This window comes from Fulvia fulva, chromosome 1 (genome assembly GCF_020509005.1).
Source record: "Fulvia fulva chromosome 1, complete sequence".
In the NCBI taxonomy this organism is placed as follows: domain Eukaryota; kingdom Fungi; phylum Ascomycota; class Dothideomycetes; order Mycosphaerellales; family Mycosphaerellaceae; genus Fulvia; species Fulvia fulva.
This window is the reverse complement of record NC_063012.1, coordinates 9033051-9053907: the sequence shown is the minus strand read 5'-3', so window position 1 is coordinate 9053907 and position 20857 is coordinate 9033051. Positions and strand designations below refer to the sequence as shown.

The 20857-nt window shown below is 52.2% G+C and overlaps 9 protein-coding genes across 9 annotated transcripts; 4 read left to right on the top strand and 5 right to left on the bottom strand.

The window, feature by feature from the left end:
* Window positions 1–342: 342 nt before the first annotated feature.
* Window positions 343–1728, bottom strand: CLAFUR5_01820 (uncharacterized protein; the record flags this gene model as incomplete). The annotated part of the gene is made up of 1 exon (XM_047900968.1): window positions 343–1728. The coding sequence occupies one exon, from the start codon at window positions 1726–1728 to the stop codon at window positions 343–345; it is 1386 nt and encodes a 461-aa protein (XP_047756620.1).
* Window positions 1729–2340: 612 nt separating this feature from the next.
* CLAFUR5_01819 (uncharacterized protein) lies at window positions 2341–3910 on the bottom strand (the record flags this gene model as incomplete). Its single annotated transcript, XM_047900967.1, has 2 exons — window positions 2341–3118; window positions 3171–3910. 2 exons carry the CDS (start codon window positions 3908–3910, stop codon window positions 2341–2343), a joined length of 1518 nt encoding a protein of 505 aa, XP_047755319.1.
* Window positions 3911–5120: 1210 nt separating this feature from the next.
* On the top strand, window positions 5121–6331 carry CLAFUR5_01818 (Short chain dehydrogenase/reductase dpchG; the record flags this gene model as incomplete). Its single annotated transcript, XM_047900966.1, has 7 exons — window positions 5121–5381; window positions 5442–5558; window positions 5685–5766; window positions 5825–5846; window positions 5931–6088; window positions 6139–6231; window positions 6294–6331. 7 exons carry the CDS (start codon window positions 5121–5123, stop codon window positions 6329–6331), a joined length of 771 nt encoding a protein of 256 aa, XP_047755318.1.
* A 1983-nt stretch (window positions 6332–8314) lies between these two features.
* CLAFUR5_01817 (Acetate permease A) lies at window positions 8315–9336 on the top strand (the record flags this gene model as incomplete). The annotated part of the gene is made up of 4 exons (XM_047900965.1): window positions 8315–8676; window positions 8731–8896; window positions 8950–9146; window positions 9195–9336. The coding sequence occupies 4 exons, from the start codon at window positions 8315–8317 to the stop codon at window positions 9334–9336; spliced, it is 867 nt and encodes a 288-aa protein (XP_047755325.1).
* Window positions 9337–9994: 658 nt separating this feature from the next.
* CLAFUR5_01816 (uncharacterized protein) lies at window positions 9995–11766 on the bottom strand (the record flags this gene model as incomplete). Its single annotated transcript, XM_047900964.1, has 8 exons — window positions 9995–10273; window positions 10325–10597; window positions 10706–10775; window positions 10810–11103; window positions 11165–11300; window positions 11385–11507; window positions 11560–11612; window positions 11660–11766. The coding sequence occupies 8 exons, from the start codon at window positions 11764–11766 to the stop codon at window positions 9995–9997; spliced, it is 1335 nt and encodes a 444-aa protein (XP_047755324.1).
* Window positions 11767–12234: 468 nt separating this feature from the next.
* CLAFUR5_01815 (uncharacterized protein) lies at window positions 12235–13808 on the top strand (the record flags this gene model as incomplete). The annotated part of the gene is made up of 4 exons (XM_047900963.1): window positions 12235–12347; window positions 12818–13185; window positions 13236–13450; window positions 13506–13808. 4 exons carry the CDS (start codon window positions 12235–12237, stop codon window positions 13806–13808), a joined length of 999 nt encoding a protein of 332 aa, XP_047755327.1.
* Window positions 13809–14798: 990 nt separating this feature from the next.
* Window positions 14799–15053, bottom strand: CLAFUR5_20133 (uncharacterized protein; the record flags this gene model as incomplete). Its single annotated transcript, XM_059462970.1, has 1 exon — window positions 14799–15053. The coding sequence occupies one exon, from the start codon at window positions 15051–15053 to the stop codon at window positions 14799–14801; it is 255 nt and encodes an 84-aa protein (XP_059318872.1).
* Window positions 15054–15986: 933 nt separating this feature from the next.
* Window positions 15987–16895, bottom strand: CLAFUR5_01814 (uncharacterized protein; the record flags this gene model as incomplete). Its single annotated transcript, XM_047900962.1, has 2 exons — window positions 15987–16670; window positions 16725–16895. The coding sequence occupies 2 exons, from the start codon at window positions 16893–16895 to the stop codon at window positions 15987–15989; spliced, it is 855 nt and encodes a 284-aa protein (XP_047755326.1).
* A 2848-nt stretch (window positions 16896–19743) lies between these two features.
* Window positions 19744–20562, top strand: CLAFUR5_01813 (N-acyl homoserine lactonase; the record flags this gene model as incomplete). The annotated part of the gene is made up of 3 exons (XM_047900961.1): window positions 19744–20102; window positions 20155–20364; window positions 20433–20562. 3 exons carry the CDS (start codon window positions 19744–19746, stop codon window positions 20560–20562), a joined length of 699 nt encoding a protein of 232 aa, XP_047755321.1.
* Between the last annotated feature and the right edge of the window lie 295 nt (window positions 20563–20857).

Below are 20857 nucleotides of genomic sequence, written 5' to 3'. Positions count from 1 at the left end.
CAGCATCCATAACGTCTCACCAGCACAAAGCACTTCATCTCGACCTCAGACATTACATTTGCAACAAGCATACACTGGCAAATATGGTACGGGAAGCGAATATTCCCACGAAAGTCCCGCTGTGACTGGGACAAAGTGCTTGGACGCCAGCACAAAGACGCAAAGAACGCCATTGTTCACACTTCGAACCACGGCATGTTTCGATGCAATTTCTTCCTGACTGTACACATTATGAACATCTATAGTAGCTATCCAGAGCCACAAAGCGACAAGCCGTCAACGCCGTAAACTCCATGGTATCATTGCATCCGGCAGATCCTGTGCTGAAGCCAGCTTCGTCGCTCAAACCAAAGCCAACAGTAGTGACACCAGCCCAACAAGCATTCCAACTCGGCCGCTGCTCGCGGTTGTAAGCGCAGCAGCTCCGGTATACTGTGAAACACTACTCGTGCTAACATTACTTCCAATGCTGCCAAAAGGTGACGTCGGTGACCCAGTAATCGTCGGAGAAGCAAGATCAGACCTCGTAGCAGTGAACTGCCCAAAGCTAGCAGCGCTCCAACCCGGTGGCGCGGTCTCGGTCGCAGGTGAGTAGTTCTTTGGATAGCCCTCGTTGACCATAGTTGGGTATGCAGTGCCGGCCGGCGGCGAGAACGCAGGAGCGGCACATACCACACAGTCCTCTGGCTGGCTGTCTGCTGCTCCCTCGGGGAGGATGATCTGTGGCTGTTCGAAAGAGACGTTCCAGTATAGGGCGTTATCCCAGCTGGGGATGAACTTGCCGATGCGAGGCGGAGCGACGATATGGTAGCATCCGGTGTCTTCATCACCGGTGGTGGACAGACCGGCAAGGTTGAATTGTGTAGCTGCTCCTCTACCCCCGTCAGCGCCGGTAGGTTGTGCTGCGCATACCGTCGAGATTTCTGATGTCTTGAATGGGATGAGTGCATTCGAGAAGGTGGGTCCGATGGTGACGCCTGAAGAAGTTGCATACAGAGTGCTGAATGAGAGGTAGCAGTAATCTGGGTTGAAGGTGTTTGCCCAAGCTGTGATGGGCTGGTCCTTGGGTGCTAGATCTGCTCCAGTAGGCGCTGGCGTGACGCTCGCTTCGTTGGGTGTTGTAGCGTCAATTGCAGGGGTGGGTTCATGCTTACGACCAGCGTCTCCAGGTGGAAGGTACAACAGGCGAGCTGGACCTCCTAGCACAGTGCATGACGCTCCAACGCCAGGGTTTGGGAGGGGAGCCAGAGGCTGCTTAGCACCGACCCCAACACCAGCTCCAGCACCAACTCCTACTGCTGCTTCTCCCTGGTCAGAAGCTTGCTGATGTCCGCCAAGTGGTGCTGGAGGTGCCGTGGCAGGCTGCTGTGCACTGAATCGTCCATGGCCCGAAGCATCGATGGCAACGGCGTGACCAGCTGCAGCACCACCATGATTGCCTTCGCCGACAGGGACTCGAGCCTGGCCATCAGCGCTTTCGCCCACATACCCTCCATGGTCAGATCCTGCGTTCCAGCCGACGCCAGCATTGTTTTCAACATCGTCTCCGATGCCATTGACTCCAAACCCAGCGCCATGGCCGTTGACCGAGACACCAGCTCCGCCGTTACCTTCAATATTGTCATCATTGCCATTCCAACCCAGGCCTACGCCATGACCATTGACCGATACGCCGGCTCCATCACCACCGACACCAGCATGGAAGCCGCCAATGTCTATGCCCGCCATCCTGTATTTCGGCGCTCGCAGTTTTGTGCAGCGACTGTAATTTACTGTTCGATGGCCTGCCGATTCGTATGTCTGTGGGCGAAGTACTGTAGTGTGAATGAAGCCACAACAACGATGGTTAATTGCTCGTACTGTGTCAAAAATATCTCAACGGCGAAAAGCACGGTAAACGAAAGTGATAGCAGGAGCAGATGTCCAAGCGAAATTGGTGAAGACATCGCGCTCTCTAAAGACCTGCGCTTTCTCGAACGTGCTGCAGATGTAACGAGTCAATGCCACCTACGTAGTCGGTCATTAGAGCATCAAGAACGCAGGACAATCCAACTGTTCATGTGAGACGTATCAGTGTAGCAAATGTGCGCTCTGAACAGGGCTGTGACGTTGGGAGGCTGCCTGTAATTGCTTCGTGGTAGACTCTTGAAGCGATCAGCCCGCCAATCGTGGTATCAAATTGCGCGCTTTATCCAGGGTTGCCTTGACTTCTTGAACCTCGATGTTTCAGGAACCTCAAAGCTTCCTGAAGGAGGCTCTGCCGATCGTGGCTTGGTCGCTTGGTATCTGAGCAAGGCACGACCGGCGGCAGCTTCGTAATGTCCTCCACACAACACGTCTTTATCTGGCAATACTGTTGTCGTCGCCCATTTCTTCCCTGAGGATGCGGACTTGTTTCTTGATCTCCCGCCAGAGCACGTAGTCGTCGAGATCAGAGTCTCCATCATCGACCTGCTTAGCCAGCCAAACATAGTCATACAAACCCTTGAAGGGCCTCACACTTTCTTGGTCACAGCTAGAACCGTTCTTCGGCGCAGCATGAGATTGCATGCACTCCAAGCATGTCTTCTCGCCAAATGCGTCGTCGTGTCTTGCAATGGCCAGAAGCGCAGCGACGATAGCTTCCTGGAGATATGCAAACGAGAAGCCCTTCGTGATCTTCGCAACGGCTGGGCAGAGCTTGTCAGGAAAGTCAAGATCTTTGTTGTCCGATAATTTGCCCTGCCAGTACTGCAGATACATCACCCGTTCGCCCTCGTCTGGATTCTTGAACTCGTATTTCCTATCGAATCGAGATGGGCGCTTTACAATACCAGGGTCGAGGCGGTCAAGATGATTTGTGGAACCAATGATTAGGATTCCGTCGTTCTTCTTGATGCCATCCACTTCGTTGAGGAAGTATGACCGCACTTGGTCAGTGACGATGCTATCCAGATCCTCAAACACGAGTAAACATGGCGCAGTCGCTCGCGCTTTGGAGAATATTTGACCAAGCGAATACTCTGGACCCGCAAACGACGAGAGAGTGCGTACATAAAGCGTCGGCACGGGATCTTCGCGCTTGTACAGCGTGTTCATCATCGCCTTTACACTGATCGTCTTACCGTTGCCGGGAGGCCTATTCTCGTGTTAGCATATACCTACGCAAGGCGTTGGGGAGTGTAAAGAACCCGTAATATATGATACCTCTCTTCCAAGGTACGCGCAGCTTCTCATACGTCTCACGACTGTCGTAGAAGGACAGGACGTCATCTCTAATGAGCTTCTTCATCTCAGGCTTGAGAATCACGTCCTTCCAGTTCGCTTTCTGCACACTTTCCCACAGATCGGCAGACTTCTGCCAGTATCCTTGATCGAAGACCCAGACTTCATTGTGTAGCAGATTGCCATACTGTCCAGCTTCTAGCAGGAGGTCGTTCGTGGCTTGAACTGAAGACGAGAGCACATATTGGTTCCGTTGCACCCCGAAAGGATAGTTTCCATCTCTTCCCTCTACAACGTATAGAACAAACTCTTTGTTCTTCCAGTCCACAAGGTATTTGCCAAACTTGATATCGTCTGCGAGCAAGCCTTTCCCGCCGCTCAGTCGTGATGCTGGAGGAAAGTACTGTCGCCACGACAGTCGTTCCTTCTCTTTGTCAATCGGCGCAAGCCCGGCGTGGCCTGCAGACGCATACGCTATAATGTCACATCGGAGGCTGGGTACGACAGTAAGATGCAGCTCGGGGTACTCTTTGCGAAGAGCTTCGACAACCACCGTGTCGGTATCCGTTCGTGGGGCGGAAGAGTGCTCGAACCACGTGCGAGATGTATGGTTGCGTTCTCCTGGACGTGTGTGTCCTGGAACAGCGTCTGCTGGTTGTGGTCGCTCTGGTCGAGGCGGCTCGTAGCTGGCTGGAGTCTTTGTCATGGTATGTATTTGGTCGGGCTCACAGGTCGAAATCGATCGAAACACCTGTGCTGCGGCACTGATATGTACTGAAGCTGTAGGTCACGTTGAAGCTCTTAAGTCAGTGGTCGTATTGTCGCTGCTGCTCTCGCGTGCTTCCAACTTCCAAGTGGCTGCCTGGTACTACCATCACCAGCCGCCGCAGGATTGATGGAGCTGCAGTAGCTCTGCCAATCAAGGTTGCACAATGAGCACGCCGAAGGAAGGATGCGTCTCTTGGCAAGACTGCTATCGTCGTAACAGCTCGTGCTTTGGACGAGTCTCTCAAGCGATCGTTCCAGGTGCTGTGTTGTGAAAGGTTAGTGGAAGCATCTTCGGGTGCCAAACGAGAGCTCTCCGGCATCGACGCGGACCTGGGTGTAGCTCTTTGCCGAGATACCACATTCATGTCATGACCGAGGACCCTAGCTTGGGAGCTTCCTGTGAAGGCTGTGATCCTTTGACACTTCCTTCTATTCATGTCGTACAGTGCATCGTACAGTCGCTCCATAGCACCATAGCTCACGGCACCAGCGAATAGTGTGGTTGATAGAGACTCGGCCTGCTCTCCGCCGTCGGTAGCGAGCGTCGCGAAACGGGAAACCCGAGAATACGAGCTATGCAAAGGCGCTCGGATGGTTAAGCGTAGCGACCGAGCGCTAGCCAGACCGTAGTGTGAGCTTGGACGAGTCTTCGCGCCTCTTCTAAATTCTAATTAGCTAAATTCAAGTTTAGGTATGACTAATGGAAGTTTTAGGGTTACGTGCTCGAAGTTAATACCAAGTATTGTTCGCATTATTGTTACATAGTAACATAGCAGCAGCCTACGGGTAGTCGTACCTCCGGAGGTACGTCTAGCGTGTATCTCACGCCTACAGAAGGGCTGGTGAATAGAGCTCTACACCGCTGCGCTCACTCTTGGAGCTTCACAACCGCCGACAGCACATTTTTCGATAGGTGGACCATTTGCTGCAAAAGGCCGTTTGTGCCGTGCGAAGGAACTGTGAAGACGACGACTCGCTCTGATCCAAGTGTATTCAGACTATCAATCGTCCCTACCGCAGCTTCACTTCGTCCAAAACAGCACCTCAAATACTGGCTCAGCTTGTGCTCCAAAGTTTGACATCTTGCACGTGGCAGCGAACGGTACATCTTGGCAGACGACAGACATCAAAATACGGAAAGACTCAGCATGGCTCACCAAGGCATGACAGTACTGGTGACTGGAGGTGCAGGTGGACTCGGCAGGGCCATTGCAGAGAACTTTGTAGACCTTGGAGCGAATGTGGTTGTCTGCGATATCAACAAGGACCTGCTCGCTGACTTCAACGACAAAGTTGTCGCTGCGAGTGCAGATCGAGTGCTCGCTATTAACTGCAACATCACTTCTGAAGATGCTCTAGATGATCTCTTCTCGCAAGCCGAGTCCAAATTCGGCCCATTCGACTACGTGGTGGGTGGTTGATCCAAGTATATCCGGGGGAACGCAACGTACTGATGTCGCATTTTGCAGGTCAACTCTGCTGGCGCCGCCGATAAATTTGATGCAGCCGGCTCGCTTGAGCGCAACGATTGGGACCGTATAATATCGCTCAACCTGACGGCTCCGACGTTCATCACGAAGCGAGCGGTGAGTAAATGCGAAGGGCAGAAAGCATTACCGCATTGGACCACGTGTGCTGGTTCCCGAGTCCATCAGCAGTTGCTGAAACATCGCCATGTGGTGTTCGAGCATAGCTGATGCGCTTCTGCACAGGTGAACGGCTTTCTCAAAGCTGACAAGAAAGGCTCAATCGTCAACATCGCTTCTGTCGCCAGCTTCAAAGGATTCGCCAATGGTGAGTGGGCCCATCGGATCCGTGTAGTGACGAGAATTGTACTAATTGGTCTCGCTAGGTGCTGCTTACACTGCCTCAAAGTGAGTAATCTTCAAGCCTGGATGTCAGCTTGGAATTGTTGAAGTCACATCTCGGCATAGATAGCTAACGTACTTCACCTTTAGGCACGGCCTGATCGGGTTGACAAAGAACACCGCCGCCTTTTACCGGTTGAAGGGTATTCGATGCAACGCCATTTGCGCTGGTGCCATGCAGACCAATATCGGAAGTAACCTCGCTAACGGCTTCAATATGGACGGCATGATGCTCATGAAGCAAACCTGCGAGTGCTCAGATTCCTTTCGTCTGGACCCAGATGCTGACACTTAATAGTCGGAGAATGGGAAGGTGGGTTTGCCGATATCAAGAAGATGGCCAAGCTCGTGGCGTTCCTGTGTTCAGACGATGCTGAGATGGTTAACGGAGGTACGATGATCTTGCAGTCCAAGTAACTCGTCCGAATTGTGCCAGCTGACAACCTTTCGTAGCCATGGTGAACGCAGATGGGGGAATCACAGCTGCATGAGTCGAAGCTAATAAGAAGTCGAAGCCGCGCGAGCTGCTAGCTGAACCTATGAGGCGGCATTGGAGGGAAGCAAAGATAGGTTGCGGAACAGGAGGAAGAGCTCTCAGGGTCATGCCAGCCAGGGCTTTCATCAGTCAGCTCAGTGTACAGTCGACACGCGCGCACGTAGGCATTGGCTTCCTCCCTTCCTAGATAAGCAAGGTCATTTTAGTTTCCTGGCTCCACGCGAGCTCAGCCGTGCCTGGATCCGGTACGCAGCACGATAAGCCACTTCCACATGATGAAGCCGTTCCCTGCCTGCATGTCCTGCACGTCCTTCACGTCCTGCATGTGCTTCGGATGCTGGCAGGGGCCAGACCGGCTAAACTGCTGGTGCTTAGGCAAAACAAGCCTGCCTCCACACAGCTTGTTTGTGATGTAGTGTACCCACGCCACGGTATGGGTGCAGTCCAGCGACGCCGATAGAACGTCACGAATGTGGTTCTTCGAAAAGCGCTCCAGAAAAAAGTGGTTGTGGAAAGCGTGAAATGTGGTCTGGGGCGGCCGATGCTCGGGATAGCAGGACCCGGGCAAGCGGAATCCCGGGCAGTCGTGACGCTTATTAGCACGAGCTTGGAGGGATGTTTCAGTGGCACGAGTGGTCCTCTCTCGACATCCGCTGCGCCGTGGATCATGAACAATAATCGAGACTCCTACGTGGCAGCTGTCTCCGCGGCTAATCGCTTATTATCAAGGTAGGGTCTCAAATCAGATGAGGCTCCGTTTAAGCAGTCGACCAGACCGGAGGTGGCTGCCGCGCCGAGCGCAAATCAGCGCGAAAGTCTGATCGCACGGCAGAAAGTCAGATGGAGAAGGAGCAGGCTACGTCTGCCATGGCTGCAGCCCTGCGCGGCATCATCATTGATTCATTGTCCAAGAAGCAGGGAGGAGGTCGAAGGTACAGCAGTATCAGTGCGCGATGACACACACGCGATCTCGCGCTCACGAGTGCGTTGTCTGAAGGCGTCGATGAGCAAGGCGGATAAAAATTAACGATTAACGTTAGTTACATGGTACGACTGAACATCGCCAGATGAGTATTATTATTTGCACTGAGTTCAGCCGCGAGCGCCCATTGTGAGCTTAGCTCTTCCGCCCGAAACGCTTGGTGTTGACGTAGCTCTCCGTACATGTACATGGCATGCCCTCGCTGTCATCATCATCAGCGCTGCAAACATGAACTGCAAATGGCAAATGCCACCTGCTATGTATAGTCTAATCGTTGGACTGGGGAAGCACCAAGCACCAAGCTCCGCGTGTCAGCGAACCTGTGGAGCAACCCCTCGCCAGCCGAGCCTCGAGCCCTGCAATCCAATCATCGGTACGCTCACTACATGCCTACATGGACCGTGGCCTCTGTACCCAGCACCACATGACATGCATTGATTCAGTCGCAACTTGCTGTCAGTGAAGCGTTCCCCCAAAGTCCGCCCGCAGCAAACAGTGGAAACGAGGCGTTTTGTTCAACGTTCGCTACAGAGCTTCGCTACGCACTTCTCGCATCTGGCGCCATGGTCAGACGGCACCATCGCAGCATCGTCGACGATCGCCCAGTGCTCCCTCCTGCGCTGCTGATGGCGTCCCAATCTATTATTTGCCGTGTCCGCGCTCGTCTACCACCATTGGCCGTCCCCATATCCACTCACCAAAGCTTCTCCAGTAGGCATGGATTATGGACAGAACCCCACATACTCCGGCAGCATCAATGTGCATCGTTGAGCTAGCGCTTCCTAGCCTGTTCGCACTCTCGACACCGCCGAGCAAGTCTGGCGAGGGTGTATAGTATATAGCTCAGGTCGGCGACGCGCTCCCGATCGTCGTGCTCTCCTTGTTGCACCTTGTACATATCACCACTACCTTCGCGTCTCTTGTCACTTCACCGGACAAGAGCTGGAGTCGGAGCAGCAATCCTTAGCATCCCACCCCAACAGGGCACACCTCACCATGTCGTCCGACGAGATGAAGGCCGAGCACATCAATGGCAGCAACGGCACTGCCACTCACGACCACGCGGGCGCTGGTCAGCGCAAGCCATACGACTATGGCGGCAACCCTCTCGCACACATCAACACCGGCGACTCGGCGCGTCTTGCTGCCTTCGGTGGTGAGCTTCAGCCAGGTCTCTACAGAGGCACCGAGAAGCGCAAGTTCGCCAACCCGGCTCCTCTCGGACTGTGCGGTTTCGCCCTCACCACCTTCCTCCTGTCCCTGATCAACTTGGGCACCCGCGGCCTCAGCGAGCCCAACATTGTCATTGGTGCTGCTTTCGCATACGGCGGTCTCTGCCAGCTTCTTGCCGGCATGTGGTATGTATCGTTGCGAGCCCGGAATGGTCGTACATGGCTAAGACAAACCTACAGGGAAATGGCCGTTGGCAACACTTTTGGTGCTACTGCTCTGTCCTCATACGGTGGTTTCTGGATCGGTACTGCCATCATCCTCACGCCTGGTGGCTTCCAGATCATTTCGACACTTGAAGCAGAGAGCCCTGCGCCATTCATGAACTCTTTCGGTCTTTACTTGATGGTAAGAATTGCTGGATTGCACCATTCGCCAAAAGCTATACTAACGATCCGCAGGGATGGTTCATCTTTACCTTCCTACTATTGCTATTGACTTTGAGATCAACTGTGGCCTTCTTCTTCCTGTTCTTCACACTGGATTTGGCCTTCTTGTTCCTGGCCATTGCCTACCTCGACTTCAACGCAGAAGGACCCAACACCCCACTCCTCCGTGCTGGGGGTGCTTTCGGTATCATCGCTGCCTTTGCTGCATGGTAAGTGTCATTGAATATCCGCGCATGCCAATCGCTAACACGATCCAGGTACAACGCCTTTGCCGGTATGGCCGACTCGAGCAACTCCTTCTTCCTCATCCCAGTCGCCCACTTCCCATGGTCGGAGAAGGGCCGTGAAAAGCGCGGAAAGGTCGACAACAGCAGTGAGCGAGCTGCGCAGAACGTCTAAGAAGACGACGATGAGAAACACAGCATTGCAGTCGGGCCTTATCGAGATACCCAGTCATAGTAGACGGCCGAGCATTACGAACGATTTATTGGACACGAGCATGTAATGTGACGAATACTACCTATTACCAGCATTCGATTGCGCTTCCTCCTGCATCGCCGACTCACAATGGCGGGGTGTTGTTGAGTGTGCCTTGTTTCTCTCCACGATCATCACCTACGCCCCCCAGACGTGCTGACGATTGTGATCTAGAACATGACAGATCTGAAATCCAACTTTTTGGCGGAACGTATTTCTGCCGTTGCTTTGACTGAAAGCATATCTCTCACCGGTCACACAGGACGAGGAGGTGAAGTGCATCCTGCGGTGATCACAGAGAATGTAGCCATGCGACATTCCGGAGATGCTCGCTCTGCAACCCAGGTACTCGGGTATTGCAGTGCATCGCTGTCACACGGCTTGTCATCTCACATCATGCCAAATTGTTACATTGGGATGCACGAAGAACAAATTCCATCGCAGAAGAAGGAAGGAGGGCACAAGTCGGCACCGAGCTGCTATCGTCGGCTGACTGCCGTGACCACACCGCCATCACATTGCGATTTGTGACGCTCGTCCACCGTTCCTGCGAATTGCAAAAGGCTGATATCACCGACGACTACCTTCGGTGCGACGTCTCCAGCTCAGTAGCAGCCACGCCACCTGCCGCAAGCTCACATCTATCGTGGCCGGGCAGTTCGTACAAGTCGCCTGCATTCGTAGCCAGCTCTGACCTGTGATGCACAGACGAAAGCTCAGAGTGGCCTCCGTACCGACTGTCGCCTCGAAGCTCTCCAACATGAGGCGACGCATTCACGCCCTTTTGATCTGGCTCAAAGGAGCTGTCCAGCTGCTCCAACGGAGGCTTCTCGTCGGTCGAGGCAGGAATGTACTTTGGCTCTCACGATCGCTTCCTACTTGCTAGCCACCACCACGCGAACGAAACCACTGCTGCCAATGCAACGACCGCGCCGACTGCCATGCCTGCAATTGCGCCAGTGCTGAGTCCGGACGGCTTTCGAGATGTTGACACGCCAGGCGGAAGGATCGGCACGATGTTGTCTATGGAGGGAAACAGCGCTTGGCCTACTGTGAAGTTGCGTCTGTCGTAATCGGCGATGACATATGCTTCCTGCAGGAATGCCCTACCGAGAGTATATTGCGTTCGTTCTGTGCTCGCTTGAGAGGGAAGTATCGCTGGCTTGAGTTGTAGTACGGAGTGCTGATGTTCAGATCAAAGGCAGCGTAGGGAAAGTTGATCACGGTATTCTTGCTCGCTTGGTCCTTCAATGCTCCGACAGTGAACGCGAAGCTAAAGTTCTGCGACAACAGCGTCGAATGTCTCTTCGCTCACGGTGTACAGTTCGGTGACGTTATCCCATTCCAGGCCAAAAGGCTTCCTCGAAGGCCTGACACACGTCCAGAGGGAGCCACATCTGCGCGACTAAGGAGTCGAGGAACACGTATACGCCAGTCACGAGTAGTGGTGTGCTGCCAAGCGTGTCGTAAGTAATGGACTGTAGGCCTAGCAAAAGGTCGCGTGATGGATCTGTCCAGAATGGCACGCTGACGCTGTTTGAATCACTTAGATTGATCCTGTTGGCATCGTAACCTCCGAAGGTCACGCTGCCCAAGACAGGTGGGCTCTTGTACACAGCGCCAGATGTGTACGCCCAAGTCGTGCTTGGGACAAGGCTGTTGTTCGCATTGCGCAGAGTCCCAAGCACGCTTGATATTGCACCTGTGGTATACGATGTGAAGTTCCTGGCTGACAGGGCTCAGAGCCAACGTTCCAAGGAAGAAGTCATTCGTTGCTATGCCTGCAATGACCTGACTATCCAGTGTCGGCAGACCAGAGCCCGGAAGACCAAAAGAGACTGTGTCGAAGCCATAGTAAGCATTTGCTGACAGACCTAGCTTGTTCTCTTCATACAGAACAATTTCGTACAGGCCGTCATTCTCGAGTCAGGAAGTGTTCCAGGTGGTCAAGGCATTGCGCTGAAAGAAACCCCCACGAGCAAATGCACAATTCTCAAGATCGGGGTTCGCTTGCTCACATCCTTCAGGAATGACAGTCCAAATCACGTTGGCAGCTGTGGCGGAGGTTCCTGTGATCAGTCGAACGACCTGGGCTGAGGGTCGAGTCAGCTTCGAGATGCCACTGCGTCAAAGGGCCATGTCTACGAGGAGTTCCGATCTGGAGATTGAATTTTGACCACTGGCCATCATTTCCCTCCCTACGACGAAGTCAGCCGCGCTCAGGAACGTACAGCAGAAAGCATACCAATAGCCGCTGGCTGGAAGAGACAGCGGCCGGATTGACTCGTTGAGGGCTCCGACCACGAGCACCGCGGACCAGAGACCCCAGGAAAGCGATAATAGCTTCCGCATGGTCAGGGTGATGGTAGGAACAGGTCAGTCGAGGGATGTCTCAGAGATGTCAGAACTCGACCGGAACTCCACGGACCGTCCACACGCATGTCGCGCCAACACTTGCGGCTCTTCCCCGAGTAAGTGATCAACAGACATCGTACAGTGGCATCTAGCCACAGGTGGTTGACACAACACCATTGGCAGAGCTTGGTGTAGTATCTGCGGCACCACGATCCAAGCTCCATCGAATGACGGACGAGATTCCTAGTTCAGGTATGGTCATGAGGATCTGCGGACAACATCTGCAGGAAAGTGCAGATTGCTGGCATCTATGCGTCCAGTAACACCAAATACCTTTAGCCATGTGCATGCACGATAACTGCACGACTGCCTCCCCAAGTTCAGCACAGCTTCCAGCCAGCCGCGAAAGTTTCGTGCCAAGTACGTGCCGCTCAAGTGAGTAAGGCTGAAGCAATGTATTCAGATATGTCTTTATCACCTGAGGGCATGGGCATCGATGTCTTCGCACCACGAGGAGCACCCGTCAGTGTGTACAATCTGTCCAATTTTCGCGGCATTCCGGAAGATTTTGAAGATTTGTAGAGCTAGATGGGTTGTGATGTGGTCTGTACTGCAGGATCGAGCTAGTGAAGCAGATTTTGTTGTGGCCTGTCTCCAGATCCAGACTCGCTGCGAAAGGTACGCAGGTCCACTACCTGCGGCCTCTACGCAGCCTTCCAATGGGAAACCTCAATCGTCGACTCATGATGCACAGCGTCAATCCCGGCGTCCCAGTCGTTCACCGGCATCTTACACTTATGCTTCGTGACTGGATCATCTACGCACGAGTTCAGCGTCTTTCTTGATCTCCTTTGTACAGTTTGGCCTCGTCTCTAGGCAGGCAGATGATCTCGACTCGACTGGACATGCTTTCTCTTTCCATGCTCGTCCGGACAGCAGTGATACTAGCAGCAGCCAGCATCGGCGCTGCAAATGCTTCACACGGTACGCAAACCCGGTTGTTGGCCCCCACCCCCCCTTGACTTCGGCTGAGAACGATTTCCATCAGAGAGAACGATTTCCATCAGAGAGAACGATTTCCATCAGACAACAGGAAGAAGCCATATGTCCACGCCTCTGGCTTCTCCGATGGAGTAGGCCCTGTGCTCTACGGTAACCAAACAGAGGACTCATACACCATCACCTCCACCGAGTTTCGTACAGTCACGATCGACGACGAAACTTGTCCCTTTACGACAGCCACCACGTATTATCAGCCTTATGATAAAGACGATGGTATTTTCCAGGAGACTGGCTTTTCGAACTTCCTCACAACTTCTGCGACCCGCTGTGGTTCTGCAGCGTGTTGTACATTCACGCCTCTAACGCAGTTCGTGGTCACCTGGTCGGAAGTAACGAAACAACCAGTGGCCGTTGGTGAGTGGAATTAGTCAGTGTGTCTTTCCGAGCTGACTGAGCGCCTCAAGGACCCGAAGTAGTGGTCATCGATACAGTGCGCGGCGTGACAACCACAACTACGGAGGTTGTTACCAAAGGCATCCTGTACCAGCAACTCTTCCCTCTTCATACCACATCTGCAGTGCCAATCCGTCCACCAACCACCTCACCACTCCTCACACCGCCAACACCTCACACACACACACACACTCCAACATCCCAAACAGCTCTTCAGAGCTGCCAGGTATGAGCTGTGTGTCCCAGTTTGTAGTAGTGATCTTGAGTGCTAACAGTTGCAGATCATCATGGCCTTGGTCCAAGGCTGGAATCCCATCAACTCAGGTGCTGTCTTTGGAGGAAATTCTGGAGGAGATGATGGCAATGACCCGCGTCAGAGGCCAACAGGAGGAAACTTCTCAAGTCCCAAGTCTGGCAAGAGTGAGAGGGAGAAGTTGATTGATGGGCTCCTGACCCTCCAGCGTGCCATCAACAAGCACTCCACCAAGAAGCTCAAGAGGGAGCATGTCAATCTGGAAGTTGCCACCAAGCTTCTGGAAGTCGCGGTCCATGACAAGAGCCTCTTCAACGAGATTGTTGCCTAGAAGAATCTTCCCAACAAGGAGTGGACTAGTTTGGCTGTGGCAGGTCGTCGCGCTGGTCAGATGACCAGAAACCCTGCACAGCGCTTGTCTGACACCTTTGGGATGCATCCAGGAGGAGGAAACAACTACCTTCCTTTCCTCTGGGTCTTGTCCATGGCCAACTTGATTGTCCATCTCCATCCCAACCAGTGCAGCAAGTGCAAGAGGAATGGGTCAGGATGGGCAGATCGCTCCCAAAGTTAATACAAATGAATGTGCTTTGAACAAATGAAATTTCCTATGGTATCCAGTGACAAATGAAATTGTGCCTCAGCGTGAATGCCTTCTCAGAGAATGTGGTTTGGGGACTTTTGCTTTGTAAGCCAGTCTGCCAGCTGAAGGGTTGTTGGGATATTTTCAACCACAATGACACCTTCCTTGCTCATGAATCCATCTGCAGAAGTGATTCCTGAGCCTGACATGCTTTGTCCTTTTGTGGTTAGAGTGATCCCTTACAAGCTTGATAGCTGACTGGTTGTCCACAAAGATTTTGGATAGGGATGCTTTCCATCCTGTCATCTTTTGAGTCTCCTGCAGGAGGTTCCTCATCCACATCACTTCTCTGCAGCATTCAGTGAGGGCCACATATTCTGCCTCAGTGCTAGAGAGCACTACCTCCTTCTAGAGGGCAGATTTCCATGCTACTGGGCCTCCAGCCATCTTGATTAGGAGCCTAGATGTGGATCTGCCTGAGGGATCCCCAGAAAAGTCTGAATCTGTGTAGATTTCAGGCCTCAGTGAAGAGTTCTTTCTGAAGATCAGGCCCTTGTCAATTGTTCCAGCAATGTATCTCCAAACATGCTTTGCAGCTGTAATGTGGTCTGCAGATGGGTTGGCCAGAAATTTGGCCAAGTGATTTATGGTATGGGAGATGTCTGGCCTTGTTTGGTTGGCCAGATACTGGAGTTCCCTAATCATTGTGTTGAACAGATTGTAGTCCTAGATGGAGCATTATGAGGTATGCTTCTTATACAGGCGGTCAAGGGGATACTTGACACTTTTGGCTTGGTCAAGGCCATGCTTCTGGAGCTTCTCCAAAGCATAATGCTTCTGGGAGATGAGAAGGTCTCCCTTCTTGTTCAGCTTCAGATACATGCCAAGGAAGAGGTTGGTGTCCACAGTCTTGATGGAGTACTTCTTCTTCAGGCCAGCAATGAGGTTGTCAATCCTCTTTTCAGATTTGCTAAAGATTTGGAAGTCATCCATATAAAGGAGGACAAGAATGTCCTCCCCCTGAAAGAGGCAAGCATCAGAATCTGTCCTCTTCAGGCCAAGAGCTTCAAGAGTCTCTTTTGCATCATAGTATTAGAGGTTGGCTGACTGTTTCAATCCATACAACCCTTTCTTGATCTCTAGGACCAGGTTTGATGCATTCTTCTTGATCAGCTAAGCTCCTTTAGGTGGTCTGATGAAGAGAGGTCTATCAATCTTGGGGTTCATGAAGGCTGTTTCCACATCAATTTGCCTTCTCTTCCAGCCAAGCACTATGCACAGGGCCAGGAGGATTCTGCCAGTAGCATGCCTTGGGGTGGGTGCAAATGTGTTGACATAGTCCATCCTAAGTCTTTGGGTGAATCCCTTTGCAGTCTATCTGGCTCTGCGCTTTTCAATGGTTCCATCTGGCAGATACTTGTAATGAAGTACCCATTTCCTAGAGAGAAGCTTCCCTCCCTTTGGGACCTTGGACATATGGATCCATTGGACACATTCTGTGTCTTCAAGAGATGTGAATTCTTTCCTGACTGCCCTGACCTATTCAGCTCTGTCAGGCCTGCTGAGGGCATTAGTGAGGGAAGTTGGGTCTTTCGACTTCTCCTTCTTGGGTGCAGATTCTGCAGCTGCTGCAGAAAGTCCTTGATTGGCAAGTCTTCTGTAGTCATGCTGGGCTCTGCCCTCTCTGGTGCTTCTTCTTGTGGCCTTAGGAATGACCTTTGCTTGTTTCATGACAGTTGATTCCACCATATCACCTCTCTTTCTTCTGCCAAGATGGGGCTGAGGATGGAATGGGGTCATGAGGTTGTCAGGGTCGTCAGGTGAGTCCTCTGGGTCTTGTTGCCTATAGACAGTTTCTTCAGGAGTGGTTTCCTGGATCTGGGGGGAAGCGCTTCTTGGCGTATGTGAGAATGTCACATGCTCCCCTTAGCGCTCTGGGGAGTCTTCTGTTGATGCACCATTTTGTCCAGCTGGGTCACTATGCTGCTGCAGCTCCCCCTGGGGCTGCTCAGTCTCCTGTCCATTCTGTGGAGAGGTGTGACGCGCTTGGGGCGCATGTTGGGGCATGTGATTGCGCCCTTGGGGAGAGTGAGGCTCCATGGGACTTGCTGAGGGGCCTCCTGGGACATCTAGGGGGTCTTCAGGATCCATTTGGGAGGTGGATTCTTCTTCTCTTTCACTCCCATCATCTATCGCTTCAAGCTGGGAGCTCTGATCTCTTGGAGATGGCTCCCCCTGAGCGACCTGCTGGGCAGCAGGGTATGGATGGCCAAATAGGCAGTCTTCATTGAAGGTGCAGTGGGGTCCAAACTTGGAATCATCTGTCCACATCCTCCCATTCCAGACTAGTCTCCAGAGCAGGTAGTTGGTTGAGGAGTCTTCCTGGAATCCAACATACCACCATATCTCTGCTCTGGGCATGAACTTGGCTGAATCTTGCTTGTTGTCCAAGTTTCTAAATGCCTTGCACCCAAACCTCCTGATGTTGCTCAGGTCAACCTCCCTAACCCCCAGCCCAAGGTCTTCTTCAAAGTCCTGGATTGGGATCTTCTTGGTGGTAAGGTTGTAGAGTCTGTTGGTGATGTAGCATGAATGCTTCATAGCAAAATGCTATATGAATTGTGGGAGGCCAGAGTCTATCATCATAGCTCTTGCCTTGTTCACCACAACCTTGTTAGAAGCTTCTGCAATCCCATTCTGCTCAGGAGTGTATGGGGCTGAGAAATCCCATCTGATGCCTTCAGCCTGGGCTTCCCTGGCAAGTTCCTTGTTGTTGAACTCCCCTCCTTGGTCAGAGAACCATATCTTAGGGGTCTTCTTATAGAAGTTCCACATCTTGGCTAAGAATGCCTTGATTGCTGCAGGGGCATAATCTTTCTTCTCTAATGGTATGCACCATCTCATCCTTGTCTTTGCACAGGTGAGCATCAGACAGTACTTGTACTTCTGTGAGGATACTGGCTCAATTAGGCCAATTAGATCTGCATGAATTTCACCAAGGGCATAGAGTGCCAAGGGTCTAGGAGTTCTTGAAACAACTCTCTGTGACCTGGACAACTTGCATAGCTCGTAGTGTCTAAGTTCTGTAGTATCAATTCCTTCAAGGCCTGTTACTGCACTCTTCGTAGCATTGAGCAAGGTACTGCCAATATGCCCAAGTCTTTAGTGCCATCTAACGGTGTCAGCTCTTGGCTTGGCAAAGGCAAGTGCTGCAAGGCCTCTCAGTTTTGATCTGTTGATTTTGCTCTTTGGAGCTCTCCTAATGCGGAAGTTCCTGAGCACAGTCACATTCTTGACTATTGTGAGCAAGCCTACTGGCTTGCCTTTCTAGAGTAGGGTGTTTGATGGCCTGTCTATATAGATGCCATGATCTTTAAACATAAGTTCTGCAGAAATCAATGTAGCATCAGCATCTGGGGAGTATAGGACATTGCGGGCCATGAAGGTTTGCTTCTGGCCAAATTGGTTCTTGAACACAATTTCTATGTCTCCCTCAATGTACAGCTAGGATCGTCCAACTGCATGGGAGAAGCATTTGGGTTTGTGCAGTCGCCTTATATTGATGAGGTCATCCAGCATGTTGGTGATGTGAAAGGAAGTGCCTATATCCCAGATTTTGTCTGACATAAGCAGGCTAAGCACTGCAGCAGCGGCTCTTCTATAGGTCAGTTCATTTGCTGCCATTGCCACTGCTGCTCCTGCTCTCCTATGAGGTAGTCAGAAGTCTGATTGCTCCCCTTCATCAAAAGCATCTCGCTTCTGAGGGGTGTCAGACTCTGATTGGTCATCATCTTCAACAGCTGCTGCTGCTTTGCCCTTTACCTTGCCTTTCTAGCCTTAGGCTTTCTGCTTTGGGGTTTTCCCCTTCCTAGGGTCTTTCCCTTTGCTCCTAGGGTTCTTCTCCGGATGCTGCCTAAAGCAATTGGCATTGGTGTGCTTATGGGTGCATTGAGTGCACAGATCCTCATCATCAAAAGCTCCCCTAACAAGTCCAGTCCTGATGGATGTTAGGACTTGTTCCCTTCTAAGGGTGGAGATCATGGTCTCCAGGGATGTGGTTTCTGGAGGATTGTTGTGCCTCCATGTTCTGAGCCATTCAACATGGTTCAGTCCCTCCACAAAGTTAAGTCTGTAGTACCCATCTGGCATATCAAAGAGAGGCTTAAGCTTCTTCTTGTCATCCACCTGTGAGGTTACTATGAACTGATCCAGAGCAATCCTGTGGTTGTGTACCCAGGATTGGAATAATTCACAGTATCTGAGGGTGTTTGGGCGAAGCTCATCAAGCTTTAGCTTGTTGACACTCCTTATTGCATCATATAGATCAATTGTGACCACAGATTTCTAGGTTGTTGCAATGGTATCATGCAGCTCTTTGGCAGACTTGTCTGCCTCACCAAAGTTTGGCCTTATGCTTGGATCAAGTCTTGATGTGATGCAACCAAATGCTTTCATTAAGCGTAGCAACCGAGCGCTAGCCACACCGGAGTACGAGCTTGCGAGTACGTAGGTGAGGCGTCAGCGAGGGAGTGAAGCTCTATACCAGCCCTCAACTAGCCTTGGTGCCCGCTCTGATTGGTCAACTTTCAAGTTTTAGGGTCACGTGACCTACCGCACTGTGCCTGTTGGCGAACTCGCAAACATATACTCGTTGCTAACGCCTATGTCGTCGTATAATAAGCACTGTACGTCGGGTAGCGGTAGCGTGGATCGCACGCTACTTTGCAGTCTAGAAGGGTTGGTAGAGAGCTCCACTCCGCTACGCTTACCTTTGGAGGTTCACAACCGCCAACAGCACATTTTATCATTGATCTTCCATTTCTTGTATACAGCCTTGTAGCCTGGGCTATCCTGCCCAATGGGTGTGGTCTCTCCCCTATAAGTTGCTGGGGAAGGCATTGAAACCTTGTCCACCCAGTCCAGATCATGGAAGACATGCCCAGCTAGATCGTTCTCCAGAAGGGCTGTCAGGAGCATCGTTTTCAAGGATTGGAACTGGACTCCCGTGGCCACTTCCTCTCCTTCGCCGCAACACCCTACATACATGTATGCATCGACATATCGACGCAGAGAGCTGCTCCGACATAGACAAGTGCTCGCGTGCTCACAGAGGAACAGCGACATCGACCGGAGCACCGCATAGCATTGCCATCGTCCCGAATCTGCAACCCTGCCTCACACTGCTAGACTAGTCTACCCTTGCAAACAACCAGCCTTCCCCTCAGAAACCATGCCGTGCAATCGAGTCCGCAGGCAAGTGCTCATCGTTGCACAGTAGAAATGACGCTGGCAAAAATGCGGAAGAAGAGGCGTCTCTCCAGGAACTTCACTCCGAGAACTGAGCACAAAGCTGCAGCAACATCCGCGTCCGATTGTATCCCCTATTCGCCTGCAGTAACTTACATACCAGTCGCAATGACGGCTCCCGCAGCAATCCAGGATCAGCTCGACCATGGTGCCGTGCCGAACCATGTCAGCAACGTCTGTCCGGCAGGGACGAAGTTCTGGCTACTTTGTACACTCAGCTGATGAGCTGGATATCGTGTCTGACCACTATGATATGATTTAGGTGTTGGAAGTCGCTTGGTTGGAATGCGATGAGGCGTTTGTCGTCCGCGGTGGCAATACCTCGCTCGGATCGACCAAAGGTGTCCCGTTTGTCAACAAGAGACGCCAGCTTCCCATGTACTGCATCCTCATTGACCATCCGGTCGAGGGGTGTATACTCTGGGAGACAGGCTGTGGCAAAGACTACCCGACTGTGTGGGGACCGCAGGTCGCCGACGTCTTCACGCGAGTCAAATACGAGCCGCGTCACGAACTGGATGCTGCAATTGAGGCTACTGGCCATAAGCTCGAGGACATCAAGAAGATCATCATTAGACATTTGCATTTGGATCATGCCGGCGGCCTAGACATGTTCCTGGACCGGAAGGACGTCGAAGTCTGGGTACATGACCTGGAACTCAAGTCCGCCTTCTGGTCCGTCGCTACCGGTGCGGATATCGGGGTATATTTGAAGCACTACTTGAGACTGGACCTGTAAGCTGACCCACAGGCTGTCCTGCGACCTCAATCACTGATCATGCTGTAGCAACTGGAAGACTTTTGATGAAAGGGTGATGGACTTCTGCCAAGGCATCACTCTTCATCACCTGCCCGGCCATACAGATGGGCTCATAGGAATGCAGATCAACATGCCTGAGAGCGGGACTTTCTTGTTCATCAGTGATCATTGCCACGTCATTGAGAATTGGAGAGACGGAATACCGCAAGGCTGGCTTGCTCGAGACCATCCTGCTTGGTGAGTATAACGCCATAACGATGACTAACATTCTCACTTGGACGACACTTACTCGCGGCAATCGACAGGTTCCGCAGTACTCAACGCCTGAAGCACATCGAACGCCTGACGCGTGGCAAGGTCATTCCAGGCCACGATGAGACGACGTTCCTGGAGCTGCAGCAAGCTCAGCAGAAGCAAGGCGGCTTCTTCATGTGATTCTGGGCAACGTTATCATGATGCTACCCTCATGACACATCCGACGACACTTGACCCCCGCAGCACCCCACCTTGCGACATAACATGACTTCAGCTGCTGGCGTTCTGTCTGCTGTGAGTTTTTACTTATTTCGGTACGTCTGAGACATGTTCGCATGCGATCAACACGGCCTTCGATATGTCACGCACGATTGATAGCTTTGTGTTTGGGCCTCAGGCAGAGTCATCCAACGCATGGGCTTCCCACGAGCGTTGAACAGAGTTCGTGGCTGCAGTTCAACTATCCCACTCCCAC